The following is a 25910-nucleotide window of genomic DNA, read 5'->3' as shown; positions in this document are numbered from 1 at the left end:
ACTTGGTCAGGAAACACTTGGTGGAGCTGTAGCAGTGAAAGTGATTTTTTTTTTCTTTTTTTCCCTATGCCAAATCAAAATATTTCCATTTATCTTTGAGTGATGGTTCAGAGCCCTGACTATTGATAACATTCACAAACTGGATGGATGTATCTGAAGGAGTACATGGCTGATACATGCACTAGACAGTTGGACCATCTGTATGGAGCCACTAAAATCATTGTTGCTTGGTTGTAGTTGTGTTTCTTCCATTAAAACATTAATTCACTCTAAAAGTAGTGACATGGGACACAGAACTTTAAACCCCAATGAATTAGTACAAATGTTATAAAACACAAGTACAGTTTTTATACGTATGTCCTTTTGACATGGGAGGTATAACTGTTTAAAAAAATAAAAACAAAACAACACACACAAAAAAAAAAAACCCAAAACAAAAAGATACAAAACCTCAAACCACTCCCCAACAAAAAACCCCAAACCCAAAAAAACCCAACCAAAAAACCCACCACCATACAAAATAATCCCTGAGAGTGGAGAAAATAGCCACATTCACACCAACATGAACTCCTGAAAGGTAGACATCTAAACTGCAGCAACTACAAATTGGTTACATCTAACTGCTGTTCTGTTTTCCTCCATTTCTATTCTCTGAGGATGTAATTGCAGTGAGTAAGGCAAAATGGGTGATGCTGACTGAGCCACAGTGAATTACACATAGCAATGTTGTTCTTTTGAATGCAGGTCTAGACGCTGCTGCTCTGCAATGCTATGGGAAAGCAGAGAAAACCTGGTGAAAACTTATTGCGAAATAAAGCATGGAAAACCACCAGAAGTCAGTGATAGATAAACATAAAGAAAATATTTAAACTGTTTTTTCCAAAAGTTTTTTAATGACCCTGAAGAGTAATTTGAGCTTTTGTGCCTCCACCAGCACTGTCAGCAGCTCAGTCGTGCACTTATTAGCTGTGTGGATGGAGCTGGGAAGTGTTCACCACCACACGTAGGTTTGGGTGAGTGGAGCACTGTACACACCTACGTTAGACACTCCCAGCTGCAGAGCCATTCATAGCATGTTCGGAGCAAACTAAAAATGTGTGTGGGTGAGATAAATACAGACTGTAAACCGAAAAGCATTACACATCTCCTGAGCGCTGCGCCAGGAGCTCTGCGAGGGATGCTGTCCACAGGCCTCACAACTCTTGCAAACTGTGCTTGTACAGGCACACTCACAATGAGAGAGTGCTGAAGACGATGTGGGCTAACTCTGCTCAGCTTTGGAGGGTTAAATAGGAGACAACTTCTGTCCGGCACTAAGACAATAGTTAGTGTGTAATGGCAGCGGGAGACAGTGCACCAAGGGAAAGGTTTTAAACTAAGTAGAGATTTCAACTGTATAGCTCAGGTATGCTAACATTATTTTTCCTGTTTCTATACAGATCTGTTAAATGGGAGCTTTTTCTTAAATAAATTGTTATTATTTTAATTAAAACAGAAAACATCAAGCTCTACTGTGCAGAGAAAGTTTTCATAATAGTCTTGGGGTGTTAGATAATCTGTTATGAAGACGATAATTAAATTTTGCTAATGGAGAAAACTCATAAATTGTGAATCCTTGATTTCACAGAATAGTCCAGAACAGACCAAGTGAAATAAGGTACCAAAGATATCAGTCTGAATAGCTTCTCCCAATTCCACACTGAGCTAGTGTGCAGTATTATAATCTATAGTAGACTACACAGAGCAGGGAGTGGAGGTGAGCACAGTCCTGCATTTAGTAGGAGTCTGGCTGTGTGGTCACCATGTTATGTTTGCTGTGGAACAGAAATTTCCTGTAGTATGGGGGAGTGCAGCGCTAAGTAATTAACTGAGATCGTATGTCATCTAAATGTTTGTCAGACATGTTCATTTTATCCCTGCACCCTTACACACTAACTTACAAGTGAGTTGGTAGGTGAGCATAAGCAGGTACATTTAGAGATTTTTCTACCAGCCTGTGTAAGAACTGAAATGATCACTTTTAGTCATTTACAGTTTCTGCTTAAGCAGGACCTGATGAATAGCTGAGCCTATACAGTGCCGCAGTGATTCCAGAAGCATGTAATGAATTTCTTCAATGCGTTAATGTATTTGTAATGATTGTAATGGGTTATGGCAGTAGCAGTGTCTTATTCCCAAAAGTGCTATTGGCACGATGCTGGCTTGCGTTGCGGTGGAGCCCTTGAAATGAGATCGGAAGGCAGGCTTTTCTGTTCATTCTAGATTATTATAAAATGAAAGAGTTACCAGGAAGGTGCTTTGAGTTGCAATTTTTTTCTTCTAGAGAAGCAAATATGTGCTTGCAAATGCCTTTCAAAGTTTGAATATCGGCTTACAGCTGTAATGTAGCTATATTTTAATTGCTTGGTGGAAATGTGCTCAAGTATTTGAGAACTGGTTGTTACTGCAGTGAACTGGGCTCCTGATAGACCTTTCCTGGATTTGAAATCTTAGAGTAAAGGGAAGTTTAGGAAGAAAAATAGCGAGTATATTTTGTAAGCATCATAGAAATCGTAGAACACCTGGATTTCCTTTTTGAAAGGATAGATTGGGAAACAGAACTCTTGTCTAAAACAATAATAGGACAGTACCTGCTCAGAGGCATAACTGGTGTGATTACCTGCAAATTGTTAGAAGGGATAAGCAAGGGAAATAAACAGAAAAACCCAACCACCAAACTGTACTGCAGGCTGAAAGTGCAAAGTTAATTGAAGTCTTCTCTTTCAGTTGGCAGTAGTAAATCCTCATTTTTGTCCCGGTTATGCATTTTCACTTTAATGGAGCTTATAGAATTGCATATTCCTAAATCTGATTTCTTTTAAGAGTAGCATGAGGACCATGGGCAAAAAATTTCAGAAGGCTAGTGATTGAGGTGCCTTAAATTTTAGGTGACCAAACAAGTCTATACTAAAAGTGGGCAAGTTTCACAGTGTCTTTGCTGAAATCTGGAAATGCTTTGATGGTGTCCAGTTGGGAACCAGAAGAGTCATTTGAAAATATGGCTTGACTCTTGGCTATGACTGCTTGTATTTTGTGATGTGTTAAAGCAGGAGCACCTGTCAGGAAGGAGTCAGTCTCAAGTTTAATTTCATTTTGTTGTTTCACAAAAAAGGTTTCTGTTTAATGAGACTTGAGGTTTTTGCCATTCATGTAACAAGATTTCATGGTACACTCAGGATTTGAGTAAATCAGATTGACAGAAGCCTTCTTTGTATTCACTATTTAAAAGGCTGCTTTTCCCATTCTAATTTCTACAGTATTTGTGTAAATAAGTGTCTTATGAAGATATCAATCTCAGTCTTACACTTTAATTGTACAGCATCATTAAAACAGCTGAAACCAATACTCGGGGCTGTGACAACTTCAGGGATTGATTTAAGAAAAAATTTAATTACATTCAAAATATGTTTAACGTAGAACAATTACAGAAGCTGTATCATTCCATATGTAAAAGTTTTATTCGATCTGTGAAATTAATCTAGCAATCACGTGGATTCCAACATCGTTAGCAAATCAGTTCCATAGGATTATGACATGTCTCCCTGTGACCGATTCAGATTGGTGTTGAAATATTTATTCCTGGTTTGAAACAAGTTTGTTACTGTAGGGCAGACAGAACGTGTTACACAAGTGAAGTCAGCTGTATTTCTCATATACCCACAGTGTAACACAAATTGATAGCTTTGATACCAGCCTTCGTACTTGATTGATGTGTATTTGTTTTGGCAGGCGTGTTGCTGTAGCTATCATCCTTCCTCCCTTCCCATGGTCTCCCCCATTGGCTTTTGTACCCAGCTCCCTGCTCAGCATAACCGCAGTGGTACAGCACGGCTGTCGGGGCACCGCTGGGCTGGAACAGGCACCTGGGAGTAGGAGGCAAGGGATGCTTGAGCTGGCACTTGTGCTGCAAGAACAGAACATCAAACGATGTCTGTATTTCATCTGAAATCAAGTACTTAGATCTGTAGAAGGATTTTGCATAAGTGCAAACTAAGGATTACTGTTTATCATTATTGCCTTTTTCATCTTTGTGTTACTTTAAAATCATCAGAATAACCTTTGAAGTTAGGGAAGGTACTGTTTTCCCATTATACAACTGGCTAACAAAGAAGCAAAGTAACCTACCTAAGATCAGGCTGTTCTGTATCAGAGCCAGAAAGAGAACTTGAGTTTCTCTTTGCTTTATATTTCAAGTTCTGGAATGTTTTTCTTTTAGGAAAAAAAATGCATTTACATATATCTAACATATACACTCATGTGCCCTCATGCAAGATGCAGTTATCTGTTTGAAGAAGGTCCCTCCAGCTGATGCCTTGGAAACAGAAGCTGCGTGTCAGTGGTGACTATTGATCTTGCTGGGATCCTCCTGAGGTTAAAGCCCTTCCCCTCACTGTTTCAGTTTCCACCCCACTGAGTGCCAGCCATGCCTCTGTCTCCTCCTGACTGCTCTGTTGGGCTTGTCAGGTTTCCACAGCCTTTTCTGTCCTTAATTTCCTTCTGCTTAAGGACGTCCCCAAAGAGCTGCATCTTATATTTGTAAAGTATATTTGAGAAAGAGGTTCTTCCTGCCCAGAAGCCAGCTGAATCTCCATTTAAGCAAGGATAGGGATAGAGGAAAACAGCCCTTGCTAAGGCCTCTCAGCTGGGGAGGAGAGAGAGCCTTGAGCAGGAACCAGGAGGGGTTCAGCCGCTCCCCTGGCCCTTTCACTCACTGGCGTGGACACAGGGCTCTGCAGCAGAGGGAGAGCAGTGTCTTCAGTGATGGCGCTGTGCTGGATGGGAGCTGAACGAGGAATGGGAGTGAGAGGGAGACTGAGAGACACTGATGCTGACTGAATGAGAGAGCTTAAGGTCTCGAGGAAAAGAAGGGAGGATACTGTTCACTGCGTTCCTCGGGGACCCTGGAGCGAGACAGGAAGGGGATTTTTGGCTGGCCCCAACTTCCCGCTTTATGCTTCATCACTCAGTTCCTTCTAACAATAATTAATCTGGGAAATACCTGGTAAGACCAACCAGTACGATGTTAGAAGGTGGAGAAATGTAATGATTATTGTTACCTTAAACTTAAAAAAGACTCTTAAAATATTTTTGAAGTCCTAAAAAGAGAATCTGGTAGAAGTTAGAAATCATATGGCCATGTAGAGAAGATGACTGGGGAAAACAGGAGAATATGAGGGAGGATTAATGGGAAAATGGGACACGTCCTTTCGTGTTAGACTTTGTCCTTCTAAACCATGATAGGAAGAGCTGGAGCAGATGCATACCGTTTGGAATACCATGGGTGTTATTTGAATTGGCATTAGCCAGACAAACGCAATCTTTAGTAACCATGAATGTTTCTAGAATGTCAGACAGGTTTAACTCACAGCTCTGTAGCACGTCTTCAAATTTAAAATTACAAAACCTTTTATGTACAGGAATGTACACTATACTTGAGTTGTACTGAAATCAGAGAAGAATGTTCTTGAATTAAAGTAAGTAGGAAGAGCTAAGTTTTCATACTAAAATATTTGCTACACTTGAGGCTTACAGTATTAAGCTGATTTAGGACATAAGATGAAGTACTAGGACATAAACCAGAAGTGTAATAAAAGGTTTTATCAGAACTCATTCTCATCCTATCTGTTTGTATTGATCTTGGGTTTTTACTTGAACAGGTTAATTGCCTAAAATTGTGCTATAATTCAAATATTGTTGCATGTTTAGGGAAATGATTTTGGAATAAATACCTCATATGATCATGTCCACTAAATCAGTTCATTTTTCATCATCTGTTGCTAAGGTTGACAGAAAAAAATATTCCTGAACCTCAGCCAGAGGTGTGCAGCTTTATTGTCAGGACATTGGTCCTCCGTCTACCTGCCCGCACAGGAGCGGGCAGCACCGAGCTGGCAGCGGGCGGACGTGAGCAGCATCGCGCCTCTGCACCACGGCTGGCTCCACCGGCTGTAAACAGAGACACCCGCCGCTCCGGCGCTCCTCCGGGGTGCACCCAGCAAGCGCCTGCTGGGACAGGCCTGGCCGCCCCACACGGCTTGGGCTTGGCTCAGCCTTTCCCACTCAGGAAATTGCTGGCAAGAGGGGGATATGGGTTTGTAGGAGCAAGGGGAGCATGACCGATTGATAGGCAACATTCCTGAGCTCTCGAAGACATGAAAAATGCAGACACACGGGATCAGAGCTGCCTTTTCTAAAAGATACAGGCATTGTAGTGTTTTGATGTCGTTTTTTGGGCTCTATTTTTAGTGCCTGGGAACATTATGAACATGAAATATTTAGCTATTGAGCCTGTTGGATTTAAAATAACTTAAAATAGCTTTAAAGAACTTTCTGAAATACTCTTCTTTTTTTTCTGTTGCAGCACATGCATTTTGTGATCCACTGTTTTTACAGAGGCTGGAAGAGTGCCATTATGTTATAGCTGGTGTTACCATTTGCTTTGACAAGGAGACAGTATCATTGGTCCAAGATCAATATAAGGGGATAATGTAAATTTTTTTCAATCTTTTTAATAAAAAACATTTTTCTGATTATTTTATTTCAATACAGAAGATGTCCCCAGTATATGGTTAAGTGCCCAAATTAGCTTTCCATTAAGCTTGAAGTCAAGGTTGAAGTGTACTCAAATCCAGTTTGCCTGTAAATGCAAGGTATTTCTTTTATCTCTGAGTAACCAAGTATTTATCAGTATATAGGGAACTTCAGAACGCTAATCTGAATTTGGTTTTGGTTTTGAATTGCTATTCATTTTACATACATCATGATTATAAGGGTCTATTCAGTAGTGTGAGAAATTACACTGAAAATGCCCAATGTCACAGAAGAACAGGCAGAAAGGGAAGTTGTTAGGTTTTTGTCAGCTCAGGAATTAGTTCTGTACAAATGTGACAAGCTGCTAATTCACCTCTCTGTATCTAGTCATCAAAGAAAGAGCCATTAGGGATTGCATAACCTACTTCTCTGCCAAAGAAATTACCACATACGCTTAATTTTTAAGTTTCATGTATCAGTGCAGCCCTTAGTTTTCAAAACAAACAAAAAAGGCAAATCTGATACCCACAGCTTGGCTCCGGATCAGGCGCTTGGTGGCAGCCAGTACCCCAGAGGAGAATGGAGGCGTGTGAAGGGATTCCACCCGCTCGGACCGCCTGGCCACAGGGGGAGCGAGGGAGCTCTCCTCTTTGAGGCAAAGCCCAGCAAGCTCAAATCCAAACTGCATTTTCTGACAGCAGATTTTTAAAGAGAGATCTGCCCACTGAAACTCTGCCATCATGAATGACTGACTTCTAGCTGTAGCAGGATTCCTCTGGAGCTTGTTATGGAAAATAAATTTTCCAGCCCAAGCTGTGTGATGTTTTGAGGCATTCTCTGAGGAGGCAGACAGGATCTGTGATGCATCGTTGCTAGGTCATGATGTTACTGCAAGTCTCCTGAGAGTCTGGTGCTTCCTTAGAGCCCAGGTTCAATACAGCAATGTGATTAGGTGAAAAATGAATTAAAATTTTAGCTCTCCTGATGTGGAGAAAAACATGAAAAGATGCATCATAAAGGACACTTCATGACAATAAGTATATAAGATTTTATATAAAAAGTTAAAATCAGTCAAATATGATGATGCTAAGTGCAAAGTGGAAACATATTGGGGACTGTTTAAATCTTTTCTTCAATTAACAGAATGATTGGAACTAAGTGTAAATTTTCTACTTCATCTAAGCCAATAGACTAGAAACCAGGTATTTGCTCTTAAATCCAGGGAGAACATCCGTTTTCAGTTATGAAAGAAAAATTGCCTTAAGGTTACTGGTTGGCAGGATTATTTTGTTAAAGAATGTCACACCATCTCCCACAAGAAGTACAGTTCCTGTTGTACTTTCTATCTGCGTGAGCACTGAGTGCTCAGTCCTCTTCCATAGCAGTTTTCTTGCTAACTTCATTGTACGTTCAGGTGCCTCCAAAAATTGTATGTGAAATAGTGTTCCTTACCTTAACTTTGGTATAAGTATCGAAGGTACTTATACTTATTGAAGTATTGAATATTTACATTTTATACTATCTTACTACAAGGTTTGGACATGGATTTTAATTTTATTAATAATTTGTCAGGTGTTTACAGAATGATGCAGCCTTACTTCAAATGTATGGGGTCATAAATCAGAATTAGCATAATAGCTGTTTTAAAACATGCACCTATAAAAGCTTAGGTGAACGGCAAAAGTGGTTTAGGAAATGCCTTTTCTTTCATCATTCTCAGCCATGCATAGGTTTAATGGAAAACTGGCAGTAGCTCCTGCAGGAGTTCGTTGTAAAAGTCTGTAGAATATAACTTTAAGGTATTCCGACCTTTTAGTTCCAGCTTAACTAAAAACGTGGGTTTCAACGCATTTAGTTAAATTGGTGTAGAAGGCTGTGTGATTTGGATTCTTGTTTGCATACATGAAAGTCTGACCTATGTCCATGGTATCTGAAAGGCTACTAACATATTCCTTCGTTCCAAGTTCTCTGCTTATGTTTGGGGTTTTTTTTCTTTCACATTTTCTTCCCTGCACTGAATGAATTTGATTTACTTAAAATAGTTTGAGTCATTTTGGTATAGTGTTTATACTGGAGGCTTTCTTGTCATTTGCTCTAGCATGATGAAGACTGAACTCTCTTGCTGCAGGACAGTGGATCAGGAATGAGGTAGTGGTCAGTTGGTTGGAAAGAAATGTTGATTACTGTCCAGAAAAGAGGAGAAAAAAGACTTGATGAGGTGTTTTGGTTTGGTTGGAATGCACTGCTAGATGCAGTAAGGGATGAGGGCTTATTTTTACATTTTGCGGAAGATTCCTAGGACATGTTTGATGTAAGCTATGTGTAGACAGAACAGATAAACAGATTATGATTGAGATCTGTGGGCCCTTGGAAAAGATTGCTAATTGTATGTTTTTTCAAAGGACCGAGATCTTATCGCTGTCATGAAAGTTGTGCAGGGCCACTGTGAAAAGAAATGTGGCTTTAAAATTTAATTATACTTGAAAAGTCTCTTTTCCAATCTGCAGAGCATATTTGCAGTCATCTGCAGCTGAAGGCCATATTGCCCCCACACTTCAGTCTTCCATCTCGCGCTGCGTTGGTGACTGAACCGTAAGATTTCCCTCATGCTTCTGATCTCATCCTCAGGATCATTAAGATTCCTTAATGGAAAAGCAACTTCTGCAACAGATTGGCAATGAACATATTGAATCTATCACATCAAAGAAATAGTTGTAGGATGGCGTGAAGACTCCACTTCTTTTTTTAAAGCAATCTGTATGGGCAGATCTTTGAGTCCCTGAGTAATTTTACTGACTTTGATCAGAGTCCATACAGCTGTAGTTGTTTTGAAGAATCAGATGTTACTGTTGTGCTGTGAAGGTTAAAGAAAAGGATGGTGGTTTCCTTATTTGTTGGAGACTAACATTGCTGCTTACTTGGTGATATGGCAATTCAAGTAAATATTAATATTTTGGTACCTATCAGCTGTAAGACCACTTGGCTTCTGATATATTGATACCAGAAATTCTGTGGGAACATAGGTAATTATTTTTAAAACTGATTTTCATTATATAGAATAATTGTATGTTCCTCTAAAATGTTTTTATACAATGTTTATCTACACTTAAATACACATATATTTTCTAGAATTATTTACTACTGTGTGACAGATACACAGCTGTGAGTCATTTACATGAAGAGCAGGCCGATTTCTAAAAACAGAATGAAAAGCTTTAATAGCAATATAGAGGTCTGGTGGAAATTTATGTGCAAATGTCCTTTATTATATGATCACCCCCATATAAATACATAGCATTGAAACAACATTTCAAAGCCTAAGGCTTCATATTCAAACATTTAAAGATTAGAAGGAAACGTCATTGCTTGCACAGTTTTAAGACCTTGTCTCCTTGTGCGTGTTTGTGTTATGATACAGGCTTTAATTATACAATCAAATCTTTCCCCGTGGGATTCTTAGGTTTTCAACATAGCTAACACTCACTGCCTTTTCTCATGGCTGTCTTAAGATGTCTCATCTTAACAGTGATCTCTACGATGTCCCAGGGAGCTTTTTGGCCATCATGTTGTAGCACCTTTGGTACAGTGATAGAGAGGAGTTTTCAGGACAGCTTTCAGCTGCTCTGAGGAGGAGACTATCCTTCTCCTCATTTCTCATTCCATTCATTTCATACCTTGTAATTTTAGTCATAGTATCAGGGGCAACAATCTGCTGAATGGTGACATAGGAAATGTGAAAACTCTGCATGGATTCCTCACAGTTTGTCAACAGGCTGGAATATTTTACCTTGTCAGCACAGACTTTGGTGCTTGAACTGATGCAGTAATGTTGGTAGTGGTGGGTTAGTTGATGCTTTATCTGGAGCAGACACAGAGGGAAGTTATATTGGAGTGGGAGAAACTAAGGGGATAGTTGTCTGCAGGTTTCACAGTGTTTCCTGATGGGAAAGGAAGACACAGGGATCACGCATCCTCTTTCTGGCTCCCAGGGAAGAGTTCTATATGTTTACAGACTCTTTTGCCATTGGCTGTTGTTACCTGGTTTTGTCTCAGTTTTCTCTAATTTCTCAAAATGTTCTTTGGTAATAGGATAAATGCTAATTTTAAAGTACAGAAACAGGAAGCATACAAAAGAGGCTTTCATTTTTGAAAGTTAAATTACAAAGAAAGAAAAGCAGCTTTTTCAAGCATAGGCACAGATTGGAATACTTTTGCATTAATTAATATTACAAACTTATGTTTATAGTGGCAAAGTTAATTTGAAGGAAAAATATTATTCCTCCTGATGCCACTAGCACTCTCAGTGTTCTTCATTCTGTGTCATTCCTGGGGAAGGTCAGGAAGGCAGCAGTAGACAACCTCCATGTTTGGCAATATGGAAGCTTAATTTTAAAAAAATAATTTACCAAAGATATTGTATAAGTGTTTGGAAACTGTTATGGCAGTGATGCCTGAGAGAAGAGAGAGAAATCCCTAATGTGGTAGAAGTGCCTGCAGGGAGTATCCAAAGTGCAGGGCTGGGTTCAGCCAGATGACTCACTTCTAACTGAGTCCTAGAAGCATTCCCCTTCACAGTTCGCTCTGAAATGCATTCTCAATTATTTGTGTGTACCTTTGACAAAATTCTCTCCGTACACAGGAGCTGTTGTACTCGGGTTTTTGGAACTTGAAAACAAGCTCTTTATTGATGATGAGGTCAGGATGCTTCTGGGAATGGTGGCTTGTTGGTTACCAACTGCTGCCCAGCCAGAAGGAGATCGTCTCTGTTTTAATGAGTCATGCTTTGTTTCTTTCTCTTACGGGGGGAAAAAAAAACCCCAAAACCAAACAACCAGAAAACTGTTACACTATTTGCTGTGATATTCCTTTGTGATGGTATTGGTGGACTTCAGAAAAATGTTGACTAGTATCAGAATTGCTGGCAGAAATGTTTCAAGACAGAAGTGTGTACGTGCTGGGTGCCTTCTAAATGGCATCCTCGCACTGCTGCTTGAGGAGTCGGTAGCCCTGTGAGCAATGCTCTCCTTTTTCCATACAAGTGGGATAAGAAATTGGCTCTTAAGGTGTTGTGGGCCTTACAACAGTTTCTGTTGGTTTTAATTTTTTGTTTTGGCAGATTTTGTTTTAGACTGGGGAGCCTAAGTGGAAGTCGGAAATGAAAACCTGACATATAAATAGCAGTGAAACAAGCAACTATGCTAACCTCTGCTTTCAGTTACAGTAACATAAACTTGAGGAAGCTCTGCAGATACCTTCTGCGTACAAGTGTAGGTAGAATTTGCCTCAGCAGTCAACTCCTTAATCGTTGGATTTTCTAGAGTCTGCAGCTAATTATGCTCAGCATATGCTATTGAGGTTTTTATGTTACACATTGGTTTGGGAATAATATTGAGATACCAGTGTTCCCAGACTAAAATTTGAAGCCAGTGTTGGGCAGTTTGGCTTTCATTCAGTTTGTATTTGTCACTAAAGAAACACCCCAAATATTGGCAATGAACCCAAAAACTCAAATGAGATTGTTGAGTAGTGGTTATGTGTGTTTAAAGTCAGTTCGTACTATGACGTGACGCAAAAAAACCCCAAAGCTGTAGGGCAGGTGTCTTGTCACTGTAAATAAACTTTAAAAGCTGAGTCTGCTCATTTGGGGATGGGGTTATTAACAGTTTCAGACCAACAAAGTCTCACTTCAGAAAATTTTGTTTGTGTTTTGTGATGCATCTGGAGCTACTGATAGGAAGTGCAATATCAAATAAACTTTCATATTGAATTTCCTGATCTTAAGGAGTTGTGGTTGTTTCAGACAGAACTATAAGGTCATGGAAGAAAACACAAAAATAAATTTGTATGCGTGTGTATTTTACATTCTTATTTAAAGTGCCGTGCTTAAAGGTCGGTAATTACTTTTATTGACCCACACTGATGTGCCTTTTGGTGTGTTAGTTAAAACACATCTCCAAATAACACCAAAAGAACTATGGCTTGTGTGCATATGTATATATAAAATATGTATTATTTTACTTAAAAGTAGATAAAAGAGGAAATGTGAACTTCTACAAATGCCTTGAGAGGTTCTATCTGTCTTTGACTTTGCTAGCATTTCTCATCTACATCTTTAAAGGCAAATCAGCAGCTGGTGTAAAAGGCTAAAGATGAAATATGTCTAAAGAAAGAGATGGATTGAAAAAATGAATTAGTTAATAAGAGTCTCGTTAAGCTTTGGAAGGTTTTAAAACTGGGTCAATAGGTGATGATAGATCCTTTTTGTTTTATTTAAAAGAGATTGATAATCTGACAACATTAGAAGTTATTTGTCATACAAAGCAGATAGAGGGCAGATAGAAATAATACTGTTTTGTGGGGGTTTGGGGGCCATCTGGGCTTTTTGTCATTGTGTTTGTTTTGTGCTTTTCTTTTTATATAGATTTATAAGTAAAAGATAGTAAAATTGTCCTTGCTGGGAAATGACTGGCCTTCATATGCAGCATTTTACCCACTTGTATTTTACTCGTATTATTTTGAGCTGCACGTTACCGTTCCATTGAGATGTTCAGTTACCCTTATTAAGAAATTTATATTTATTCTTAAATTTATAAATGTTGCTCAACAACCTGACAATAGTAACTCACACTGTAGGACTGACTTGGCTGTTGGAACGTTAACATTATTTTAAAATGTTTACAAGAATTAAAAGTTGGTTCAAGATAAGCCGATCTAAGATTTGTTAAGAAAAAACTCTGCTTAAAAAAAATAACAAATATTCTTTCCCTGTTGAAGGCCAGGGAAGTTCTTTGAGCTTACATGGCAGCTGCACAGCTACCCACTAAAGAGAAAAAGCCCCAGAGGGGATGGTCCATCAAGGAAGGAGAAAGCAACCATCCTTTTGCTCTGATCAGCAAAAACCTTTGTTGTTTGGAGATTTTCTAGTACCTCTCCAGCCTGCATAATGCCACCATTCATGGGCTTCTAACAGGAAAAAGAGCAAGTGTGCCAGTGCAGCCAGAGCTGCAAAATAACCCAAGTAACCCGCGTTGCTCAGGATGCCTCTGCCCTGGGCTGTGCTAGGAGTGGAGGATCAGCAAAATCCTGTTCCAGGGAGAGGAGGGCCCTCATGATGGAGGCATGTTGTGTTAACCCTTTGATTATAAGAAGAACTAAAGTAGAGCAATCAAACTTGGTCATTAGATAGCATTTGGCAAACAGTGGAAACGACTACTGTATATTTAGCAGTGGGAAAGTTGTAAATGGCTGCACCCTAGTTGCATGGTCAAAGAAAATACAGCTGAGATTATAGTAAAAAGCTCAGCCCTTCAAAACCTGAATTTGCTTAGTACATGCTAGGCACTATCTTGAACTGGTGCAAACCCCACCACATTTAATATAAATTTTAAAAGATAAGCCAATAAACTGTAAATTCCATTCACAAAAATATCAAAGTCAAAATTACAATTTCCCTGCCAGCAATTATTCCGCTTCTTACACTAATGTAATATTCCATATAGCTTTGTATGATGTAATATTTCCTTTATGATGTTGGGTTTTTTAATATGTATGTATGTATATGTTTTGAATTCAGTTGAGAACTGTAACGTGTATCTTTTAATCTCCTCGCAATGGAAGTCACAGCTCTTATTCCACAGTACCATGCTCTGTGGCAATAGTTTATTTTCTCAGTGAAACTTATTTTCCCAAAACCAGTAGTGATGGTATTTCTTTTGATGGAACAAATTTAAATTTGATGGTGTCGTGATTATCACAAGCACCCTTTTATTTAAAGGGTGTATGGGATATGAACTGCCTGTTGGGTTTGGTGGGTGATTTTTCACATACTTCTATCAGAGCTGAAACACTCTCTCTGGTATTTTGTTTTACCAACTTTTTGTTATTTCCTTTTACCATTATGGTTATGTAAAAATGGAAGCTGTTGTCTTTTAAATTTGCTTTCTCTTCTTATCTGGTTCTCTTGTGTCTATCCACACTGGGAATTGGAATAAGTGAATCATATTTAATTTCTTTTAAATGCAGTTCAAGCAAAGTGAATTTGTCAGGTTATTCAGCTAGTGTAGACTGGGATAAATTGTATTTCAGTCTCACCTAAAAATTTACCCAATGTTTAAGCCTTGTGTGCATTTTATATTTTGTGGTTTTAGCATAGTTAGGTCTCATTACAGTCTTTTAAGGAGTACTTTTAGCAATACATCAGACAAGTTTAAACATAGTTCCCAAACTTGATTTTGAAGCCAAAGTAAATGAGGTCTTGTAGTGCCACATTCCAGTGATTCTGACATCAGAGGAATATCTGCAGTAATAAATTCTTATATAAAAGTGGCTGAATTTTTATATGCCTGCAATAAGCAAGACTGGGGTCTGCAATGGAGAAGCATTAAGCTGACCATTCAAGACACTAACAGATTTCTTCATGAAAACCTTTTTCCCCGTGGGGGGAGGAGGCAAGATACTTACATTTTGACAAAAATGAAATGCTATTTTTAAAATGACTTAATAAAAACTAGTTGTTTGATTTTGTTTAGTGTTTTATTGTTGTTTCAGTTTTCTTGATACTCTGCTGCAGTCTATGGAGATGTCTCTGTCTTTTTGTGAATTAAGGAGTGGAATTATGCTAAAAATTATCTGAGCGCTGACATGAAACAAATCAAAACCCTGAAGTATTTTGAAATACGTGCACAAATGGACTTGTTTCTAATGTATGTTGTAGATATTTGAATACAAAACATTCAGTATTCATCACATTTGCAGCATTATTAGCAAATATTTTTTGAGTTTTTTCATTCTGGGAAAAATAATTTAAAAAGACTTGTAAAGGTTACAAACCTGATTCATACCAGGTAACTGGATTAAGGGACAGATAGCAGAGCAGGACTGCATCAACTTGGCTTTGTATGGTTGGGCTGAACTTTGCCAGGTAGAAAGAAGATTCACTTTCCGCTGTTGGTGCCTCTCTCTATGGTGGCAATGAATGTGCGCTCAGCTGCATTTGAGCTGATCAACTCTTTGCCATCCCTAGATTTTAAGAGGAGAAAGAGTTTAGTGCAATGTCCTACAATTCAGAGTAAAATTTTTTTCCTCGTTGTAATAATAATTACATGTTTTACCATGCTTATTCTTTCAAATTTACAATTAAAGAGTCTTCATCTTGTTTTCTTTCAGATTCTTCTCATTCTTTTCATCGAGATGAGACTATAGTTATTGCCCTTGCATCTGTGTCTGTACTGGCTGTTTTGATTGCTGCTCTGTTCTTTGGATACAGGATGCTTGCAGGTAGGGTTTGATGATCCTGGTTTTTTTAATTGTTCTTTTGACTATTCCTCAAAGTTACACTTATGTCTTCTGTTCTCCCCAGTCCCCCTGATATGTTTGTACATAATGCCCCCCTTTCTCCTCTCCGGCACTTTATGGTGATATCCCTTTCATAGCAGTCCAGAGAGATTTATTATTTCTCCAGGCTGGCATTTTGGGACCCACTTTTCTTCAACAAATCCTCTGCTCAACACAGCTTAAGCGAAGTTGTGAACATGCGTTATAGTTATTACCAGTGACATATAATTATCAAAATAGTTGTGTAGCAGATAGCCTTAGGTTCATAGCTATTGGCACCTTCACTGCTGATTTTACTGTCTCCGAAAAGATTTTACAGGATTCCTTTTTACTTGTTATGTCCTTGCCTACAATATGTATTTCTGCCATGTCCCAGGTAAGTTGTATTGTTTTCACTGGTAGCATGGCAAAAAAAGGGAACTGTCTGATTCCGTCCCCACCTCTTTCCATAGGAGATCGTAAACAAGGTTTGCACAGTATGAACATGATGGAGGCAGCAGCATCGGAGCCCTCACTGGATCTGGATAATCTGAAGTTGTTGGAGGTAAATGTTCGATTCGGTTTCTTAATCTTCATTTTTATTCAATGTTACACTTGTGGTCATATCACCTCCTAGGTATAGTTACAGAAATAAATGTATCGGTGCTCCTGTAATGTTTTCTTCTAAATCACAGTTTAAAGAAGAAATGAAATAAAAAGGAGAAAGGGGGAGGAAAAAAAAAAAAGGTTACCACACATTTTGTCTGGTTTTGTTAGTAATATTGTTGGTATTAGCTAGAACGTGGTCTACCTTGAGAAGAAAATACTGAACACTAGGAGGCAATGGGGGAAATTGGTATGTGCTGTATTTCAGTATTGCATCAAAAGATCCATCTTTTTGCTCGACTGGTCGCTCCTAGTACAGTATCCTACCGTAATCATTTGAAAAGCTTTAGTAACACAATTGGAATATAGAATTTACTGCAGATAGGGCAGTATATTTCAGTAGTGGTGCATTTATGTATAGCCATTCTTCACAGTGGGGTACTCTCTATCTCCATGGCAACTAGAGGCCAACCAGAACTTTCTACTCAGCTTGGTATTAGATGTATCATCAGAAAACTGCAAAACGTTATGCTTTCAACTGGTATGCTTAATAGAACTTAGGGAATTTTAAAAAGCTTTTAGCCAGAAATAAATCAGTAGAATGACTGAGAGAGATTCAGAATGTGATACTTTTGTTCTTTTTGCCCATTAGAAATCACACCTAGAGATGCAAACTGCAGATGTGCAATGTGGTCTGGGCTAATGGTGTCAGCAGACTAATCAACAGAGAAGTTTGGGTGCCTTCTGCCAACAAAAAGTACTTGAGGTGGAGTTTACAAGAGTATAAGGATGTGTATTGTAGAAGTGTGCAAAGCCCCAGATGAAATTACTCATAGTGATATGCAGTCTTGGAAAAAGCAGTGACTTTGCTGGTTGAGAGATCTGCCATGGAGTCTTCTGTCCTCTTTCTTAAGTCCTAAGGAGCTGACTCCTCACCCTCAGTCATAGGGTGTTGCAAAACAAATTGTCTTAACCTTTTCACATCTCTGTGGGTAGAATACATTCCAGGTTTGTACCCTGAAGTAACTCACTGCCGCTTTGCAATCCACTCACATGGAAGGACTGAGAAACGGAAAGTCTGTCTGTTAAGGGACACTTTATTGTTGAAAACTTTCCTGTTAGACAATTTTTATATTCTTTAGAAGCATTACTTTTGTAATCCTTCCTCCATTTCTAAGTATTTAAAAAGTAAAAAGATACTTGCCCATGAAATCCTTACAGCCTCATGTCTAGGTCTTCCTGAAAATTATTTGAATTAAATAGATGTTTAAATTCTTCTGTAGTTGGAATTTTTTGAGCTTTAGAAACTCAGACTCTTCCTGATGGTGGTCCTACGTTTTGGTTTAGAGCAGAAATCGCATCTTTCTTCAGTTGCCATGGAGATGGCAAAGGCCATTCTGTGAAGACTGTTTAACATAGTGGAGGCTAAAATAAAGATTCACAGGTAGTAAGGAATTAATTACTCCTTTCTGTTGAAGCCTGTTTACCTCTTTTTGGTATCTATTTTGCACTACAAATGCATATATTGTTGTTACTAACCTAAAAGGTACAGCTTATAAAGCTATCCTAAACCTACAATGTTTAGCTTAATGTCTGTGATCTCTGGAGTTAATTAAAATTGATCACATAAAAGCTATAAATGTTTAGGAGGCAGAAGTTTAATAAGCACAAAACACATGTATTTTATTGATTCTGTATATAAAACTGCTGAATAGACTATTTATGATTTATTTACTGGGTATTCATAGATCAATTTAGTAAGATCCAAGTTGTCCTATGCTGACATTTCCAGCTCCAATAACTTTTATGACAGCATTCTAATTCTAATTTTCAATACAAAATATTTGCTATATTCACTATTTTTTATAGTGTAAGTCAGTATAAAAGTTGGCGTACAGTCTTTGTCAAATGAAAACTTGGATTTTGTCTTCATTTATTATTTAGTGAACTAATTATTGAATTTTTTTTGCAGTTGATTGGCCGGGGGCGATACGGAGCAGTGTATAAAGGCTCCCTAGACGAACGTCCAGTTGCTGTGAAAGTATTTTCTTTTGCTAATCGTCAGAACTTTGTCAATGAGAGGAACATTTACAGGATTCCACTGATGGAACATGACAACATTGCCCACTTCATTGTGGGGGATGAGAGATTCACTGCAGATGGCCGTATGGAATATTTATTGGTGATGGAATATTACCCCAATGTAAGTACTTCAAAGAAATCAATCAGATTGGTTTAGATTCCTAAGAATAGCCACATAAAAAGGATGTACTTTAGTATTTGCCAGTGTTTTTCATTGCTGCTTCTTGCACAGTAATGCAAAAATAATCTATATAAATTACAATTTTAATGAACATTAGTGTGGTTTACTGTAATGCCCTTTAAGATTTCCCAGTTAGTGCTACCAAATGTTGTCTTACAAATTCTTAGCTGTGGTATTTGCTCTTGGTTATGGTGCAGGTTTTTTAAGTCAACGGTGCAATATTCAAGGACAGAATTTGAAGAGTTGTTTTTACTTAAAAGTAATTTAATGAATTTTAAACTTCTTAATACTAAGACATTATATCTCTGTTATGGTAGTTATGAACTCACTCTGTAGCTGTAAATGGTGGAGTTTTTACAATGAAACATATTTTGTTGTCAATCTAGTTTGTGGTACTATAAATCATGTTGGCCTTTTATCCTATTATCTTCTTTAAAGCCTTCTGTGGCGTACCATATTCATTGTGCTGTACCATGTATTGATGATGTAGGACAAATCTTAAGAAGGCAGCCTTACTTTCCAGAACCATATCTTCAAATCTCTTTAGCTAACTAAATGCTTACATCCTTCAAATTCGTTGATTTGAGTTCCTAATGCTCTGTGTGTGTGTGTACACATGCATAGAAACAAAAGTTTTAAAAAGGCACAGCATAAATGTGAATTGCTTTCATGAAAACACATAAAATGTAATGTATATGGGGTGGTTTTATATATATATATATAAAAAACAAAAATCATGTTTCACAATTTATCTTGGTGGTTTTTTGGTTGTATATAGGAAGAACTTTAATTGTTCAGTTAATTTTTTTTTCAGTGAGCTTTTTGGTCTCAAGTAAGCAAACTCATATTTCCTCCAGTGTGTAAAGGTGATGGCTGAAGCCTGATTTGTTATGGAGACAGTAGGACAAAAGCTGCTTATTCAAGCAGCAAAAAGAAACAACAGTAATAAATAGCAGTAATGATGGCCTCTCTTAGGATGATTTAGGCTCTGCATATATGCTTGTATTGAAAGTTAAATGGATACATGTACATAACTAAATATATATGCAAATTTAAGGCAACATAGCACTTCACAAATACATGAAGAGTATCTTAACTGCAACTTTTTAAGTGAGAACACACTTGATCATGTCAGCTTCTAAGAAATGGGCATCTAAGAAGAGATTGCAAAGACTAGAAAGAACCATAGAAGAAACTCAGTCATGCCCTTACCAGATGGACAGTGGCAAAGCTCTGGCAGGGCAGGCTTATTTTCAATTAATTGAGTTAAGTGAAATCCAGTGAGTATTCTGCTCCTGGGAGGGCAGAGCATAACTGTCTTAACAGGTGATCTGGTTTTGCTGTTTTGTTGAATGAAAGGATTTTCAGCTGAAATGTAATTTGATTGAAAATTGCTTTATATAAACAGGATCTGTTAACAATCTGATTAAATGCACAAATGAGGCTTGTGACATCATATTATCAGATTCTTTCTCAATATGGTATTAAGAACAGCAAGATTAGTCTAAAATCAATCCAGTGGTGGTTTGGAAGTCATTGGAAAAAGTGCACAGCAGGTGTAATCAATGCACAGCGTGATCCTTAATTCAGTGAGCAGATGTTCTCCTGTATGTGGAGCTAACGACAGAGAAGGAAGCCTGCTGTGGTGGCCCTACTAAAAGCGAATTGCACTGTTCAAACTGGAGCCATAAATTTTATTTTAATAAGGAGTAACCCATACAAGATGTGCAGGTGAAATGCTCCCCATTCGAAACATCATTCTCCCTCAAAATACTTCTTTCTTGGAAATAGGAACACACAAACCAGAACATTTTCACGCAGAAAATTGTTCTTGGTGTTGCCACGGTTAAGGTAAGACAGATAGGTTTGACCCAAGTTGTGTTATTATCCAAACATGCCTTCGGACCAAAAAAAGTAGGTGAGCGAGTAATAAAAGGAAATGTATTTATCAATCAACATGCTGTTCTGATGGTACTGTGAGGTGTGGTAGGTGAATAAGCAGTGAGTAAGTTGCAAGGGATGACATAGTAGGAAGTATGTAATAGCCACAGAATTGTCCCCCCGGTAGTCAGACATTCAAGTCTTTTTAGAACAGTAGAAAAACTGTTGTAGAACATATTGTAGAATCTTACTACTGTTAAAACAGAACTATCAATTTTATCAAAAGTTATAATCAGAACAAATATCCTCAATTTAACATGTAACTCATGACTCTGACAAGAATAATCTTAATTAGAAATACACATCTCTCTAAATCTTGACTCATTTATATTGAACTTCACTAAAAGCATAAAAGCACAGCCCATAAAAGCTCTGCTGCAGAAGGATCTTGAAGTTGGTTTGAGATCTTTACACAGTGAGTGTTTCCCAGTCACACCATGACAACAGTCCTGTGGCCTCTGTTAGAATGGGCTGGAATCCCGACCCACTAAGCCAAGAAAATCTGTTACTGCACCCAAGTTGCTGGCAGTTGGAGGCTAATAAGAGTGTTTGTATTTCTTAAAAAGCTTTAAACAACAAGAAAAAAATGTAAAATTCTTTAACTCATTTCTAGGCGGATTCTTTTTTTTTCTTATCAAAATCTATTTGAAGTTCATATAACAACATTTTAAACAATGGAAAAATGCACGTGTAAACCTGTATGAGTGACATTTGGTCTGGGTTTTCACCGAGGAAGTTATCTATTTATGGGTTCCTTGCTCTGCACAGGCTAAGTCTGAAAAGCTGTAAGATTTTTGTAATTCCATTAAGAAGTGTCAAGAACTTGGTTTTAGTTTTAGCATTGGATTAAAAAAATGTCTAATGCTTTGGTCATTTTAAATTCTGATATCTGTGTGCCTCCATCTGAACTGTGCATGCGTTACATACCTGAATGTCGACTGCAAATGGACTCACATGGCACATACCAGATTTTTTTGAACCAATTGTTACATAACTAATTTTGCAATAAAGTGTTTTTAGTTGTGGCTATGATAAGATGTTAAATCATTGGTGCATCTTTAAGATTACGGATTTAAATAGGCAAAACCAGGGTACTTTTGTAGTCATAAATATATTGTAATATGTACACAGAGGTAACTGGACGACTTGTTCTTCATGCACAGGGATTTGGTTTGTTTAAACTGAGTATATGGTCATTGGGGACAATGTGCATAAAAACTGCTCAAAGGTGCCATAGTTTGCAGGATCTGGCTCCTGTTTCAGATAGCAGTCTCAGTTTCTAGAATATCTCAGTATCATAGTCAACACCCTTCTTTCTGGTTTTCTTGGAAATTCCACCACAAATCACTAAAAAAATCCCCATTTTTCATATTTAACTTCTATTTCAAGAAAAGGAGAACATGACATTCTTTTTTCCTGTTTCTTCAGTGTGCGTGGACTTGCTCTTATTCTGAATTGCCTTTGGGTTTTTTTTTGTTTTGATACATAAATAGATTATAGCGGAGGAGATGCCAGTGAGAGATGTTGAGTATTCTTCTGTAAGTGCTAATGGTTTAAAGACCACTGTTTAGTAACCCAGGCTGTTATGTCTGCAGTTGCCTTTCTTCTTCTGTTGTTCAACAAGACTTTCAGAAGAATAAATCAAGTGCATGCTTTGCTTTTGTGTTATAATTAATGTCATTATTCCTAAAGGAAATCCCTGTTATTTTGTGAGAAATTTTCTGTTCCACTTCTTCAGGTAAACTAAATGGCAGGACTAGAAATTAATGAAGCTTTGGTCTAATCTTATGTTTTAGAACATCTGGATAAACACAGGAGCAGCTGCAGGATTACACCTTTCATGAGCAATGGATAAAACGGACTCTCCTAAAGATTTTGAGTTATTAAACTGGACAATCATTTTAATATTTTCTTTTTTCTTTTCTTTTTTTTTTAGGGTTCTTTGTGCAAATATTTGAGTCTCCACACAAGCGACTGGGTGAGCTCTTGTCGTTTGGCACACTCTATAACTAGGGGCTTGGCATACCTGCACACGGAGCTACCTCGAGGAGGTAAGGCCTGAAGGGATGCCAAGAGCTTCAAGATACTCTTACTTATATCAGGTAGCGGATTCCTGCCTTTCTTTTTTCTCTGTGACAGTATGGTGAGTAGGAAACGATGAATGCAAATAAAGATTACTCAGAACTTCTGATAGGCTCTTTCCTTCTGAACAATCCCATGTTGTGGGCTGCGTCTGTGACGCTTGTATGAAAACATGGAGTAAGAGCCAGCGGAGCCCCAGAGAAAGGCAAGAGGAGGAGGCAGAGTTGTGCAGTGCTGCTGTATCGTGGCAACAGATTACTGAAGACCTGAAGCGCTGGATGTCTGTCTAGCAGAGAGCAAACAGATGGGGTGTTCTGTTTGTTTTTGCAGTTCACACACAAATCACCAAAGCAATTTTTAGTTTGTGTGTGAACTGTATACATAAAGAGAAACAATTAAATCTTTTAACTCCACTGTAGTTTTATTTATCGTATCTCTTGTTTTTTGTCTAAGGGTGTGAGCCTTGTCTTCACTGTGTACAAATGATACTGCTGGACTTTCTGTGTTTTATTAGAGCACTGCATGTGACAGCATACTGATTTATATATTTATATCTCTGCTTGTGTGCTTCAGCCAGCATTTCAGCAGCTGAAGTATCATGATTATAAAGCAGATATTCTGACGTATCAGGCTGCAGAATAGGGCCTGGCACTAAAGCATTAGCTTTTTCATGGTAAATAAAAGGATGGTATCATTAATTCTATATTAAGGTGCTAATGTTTGGATTAAAATTCCAAACTCTGTATCTCAAATGCTAAGCATCAACTCTAGCAAAGAATGACAACTGAAGATGCTGTTAAAAGTGCAAGGCTAAAAATACCTAAATCAGTATTCCTATGTGCCATTGAAACTGCAGCTATCACCTTCATTATTTCGGAATGTGCATATAGGTGTGTCCATTAGCAGCCAGAAACTGTGCAAACCTTCCATCATAAAGAAGAGACAGCCATAGGCTGGTCTGTGAAGGAACTCATGGAGTAGAGTAAATTCCACAGTAAAACTGGTTCTATAGTGCTGGCTGCTTTACTAACAAAATAAATTGCATATAAACTAGGAACAACTGAGATAATTCTTTGGAAAAGATCAGCTCCCTCGCAAGATGAACATGTTCAGACTCTCTGGAATAATATTGTCTACATATCTTCTGAATAGGGGCCAATCCCAATCATAATGTAAATAGTTGGTGCTGTATTTGACACAGGAGTGAGGATATGAGAGCATTTGGAATGGCTGTCAGGGCTGTGGCAGCAGGTCTGTGCTTAAGTACATGATGTTTCCCCTGCCAAAATCATGCTGAAATATCCCTTGGAAAGAAGCTTATTGGCAAACACTAAAACTGTATATAGCAGTAGCCTAATATATTGTATAGATACCGTGAAACTCTGAACGCCAGTCAGTTTTCTATAGATAGTATACTGTGGAGCTCATCATAAAGGTGCAAAAATGTTAGCTTTCTAAAAGATAAGTTGATTTTCTGTTTATAATAGCTGAGCAGACATAATGAGGTTCTCTCATTTTGCCAAACAGTAGAACTGCTCAAATAATAACAAGCACTTCCATGTGTCCAAATAGACCATTACAAACCTGCAATATCCCATCGTGACTTGAACAGCCGCAATGTACTGGTAAAGAATGATGGAACATGTGTAATTAGCGATTTTGGACTCTCCATGAAGTTAACTGGAAACAGACTGGTACGCCCAGGTGAGGAAGATAATGCAGCCATAAGTGAGGTAAGTACAAATGGAGATAAACCAGTGTATAAAAGAAGACAAATTAATATGGAAGTAACACTGGGAAATAGTTGTTTCTGTTGTTACAAGGTGAATGTTGAGGTGGTACAATTCCTGTCAGGGGGAATTGCTGCAATATGGGTGAGAAGTGGGGAGAAACCTTGACAGGAACACACTGGTTTTAATCTCAAAATACTCGAAAATATTTTTTTAAATACTTGAAAATATTCACCATTTTGAAAGGTGATAGATTTGCAGCCCTGGAGGCTGAAGTTTTCTGTGTGAGGTACGAGAAGACGCAAGGTAGGTTTGGTTGCCATGTTGTTTGCAATGATGTGGTACAGGTCCCTTCAGTCTTGTACTGCAAGTATTAACTGAAGACCAAACATTCTTTGGTGGTTTTGGTGTTAATTTTTCCAAAATAGTGACATACTGCATTCTACATCTTATAACCATTTCTCTGTGTGTCATCTGTGGTTTTCTGGACTTTAAATGGATACATCTGGGAGAGTAAGTGCATGTGGAAAGACATGGACCAAATAACAGGGGATGCTTGAAAGAGCTCGTTATGGAAAAAGATGAAAGAATGAGGGTTGTTTAGGGAAGTAAAGACAGAGACAGCTCTTCAAATATGTAAACAGCTGCTACAAAGAGAAAGGAATAAACTGTTTGCATTCAGTGTGGATAGGACAAGAGGTGATGGGATTACGTTGTAGGAGGGAAAATTTAGGTTAGTTACGAAGAAACCTTTCTAATCTGTAGAAGGCAGCCGAGGTCTGGAATGGACTGCTAAGGAAGGCTATATAGAATTTGCATCATTTTATGAATTTAAGGAACAGATTGGGAAAACATCTGCTAGGAGTGGGTTAGAATGAATTCTGGGCAGAAAGAAGAAACTGATTTCTTAAGTTTTCTTTTTTTATAATGCTGTGATACAGAGAGTGGGGTTTTTGTTGTTGTCTTTTTGTATAAGCATAAATACACTGACACCTGAATAGAGACTACCGAAATACAGTGAGACTATGTTAAACAAAGAGCAAAAGTCCCTGATGGTTTAGTATATTTGTTGTCTTTGTGCATTTACAGAAAACCTTTACATTTAACTCAAAGAGTGTGTTTCACAGTGCTACTCACCTTCCCTTAGAAAGCAAGTGCTACATTAATAATACCTAGTGCACAGGTCCTCTTTTTAGATCTCCCCTTAGTGAACAAAGAAACAGGGAAACCACTGTTTAAAATGCAGGGATATGGAATAGTTCTGTGACAAAATACTGCCCTGCAAGTACTGATGAGTGATTTTTCTAATCTACCGTATTTCCTAGCGGAAATGAATAGATATCTTCCAAGGCTGTTAATAACTTATGACTGTGGAAGATGTAGGGGAGAGCCTTGCTGACAGTCCA

General features: G+C 38.1%; 1 protein-coding gene across 1 annotated transcript in view; it reads left to right on the top strand.

The window, feature by feature from the left end:
• BMPR2 (bone morphogenetic protein receptor type 2) overlaps window positions 1-25910 on the top strand; it is a 111201-nt gene that overhangs the window by 68222 nt on the left and 17069 nt on the right. The window contains exons 4-8 of the mRNA XM_054829738.1: window positions 15736-15846; window positions 16356-16447; window positions 18461-18691; window positions 22629-22743; window positions 24347-24507. Of these exons, the coding sequence (XP_054685713.1) occupies window positions 15736-15846; window positions 16356-16447; window positions 18461-18691; window positions 22629-22743; window positions 24347-24507 (710 nt within the window). The remainder of the gene's footprint in view (window positions 1-15735; window positions 15847-16355; window positions 16448-18460; window positions 18692-22628; window positions 22744-24346; window positions 24508-25910) is intronic.

This window comes from Grus americana, chromosome 6, assembly GCF_028858705.1.
Source record: "Grus americana isolate bGruAme1 chromosome 6, bGruAme1.mat, whole genome shotgun sequence".
Taxonomy (NCBI): domain Eukaryota; kingdom Metazoa; phylum Chordata; class Aves; order Gruiformes; family Gruidae; genus Grus; species Grus americana.
Note: the sequence above shows the minus strand (reverse complement) of the source record. Positions and strands in the feature narration are given on the sequence as shown.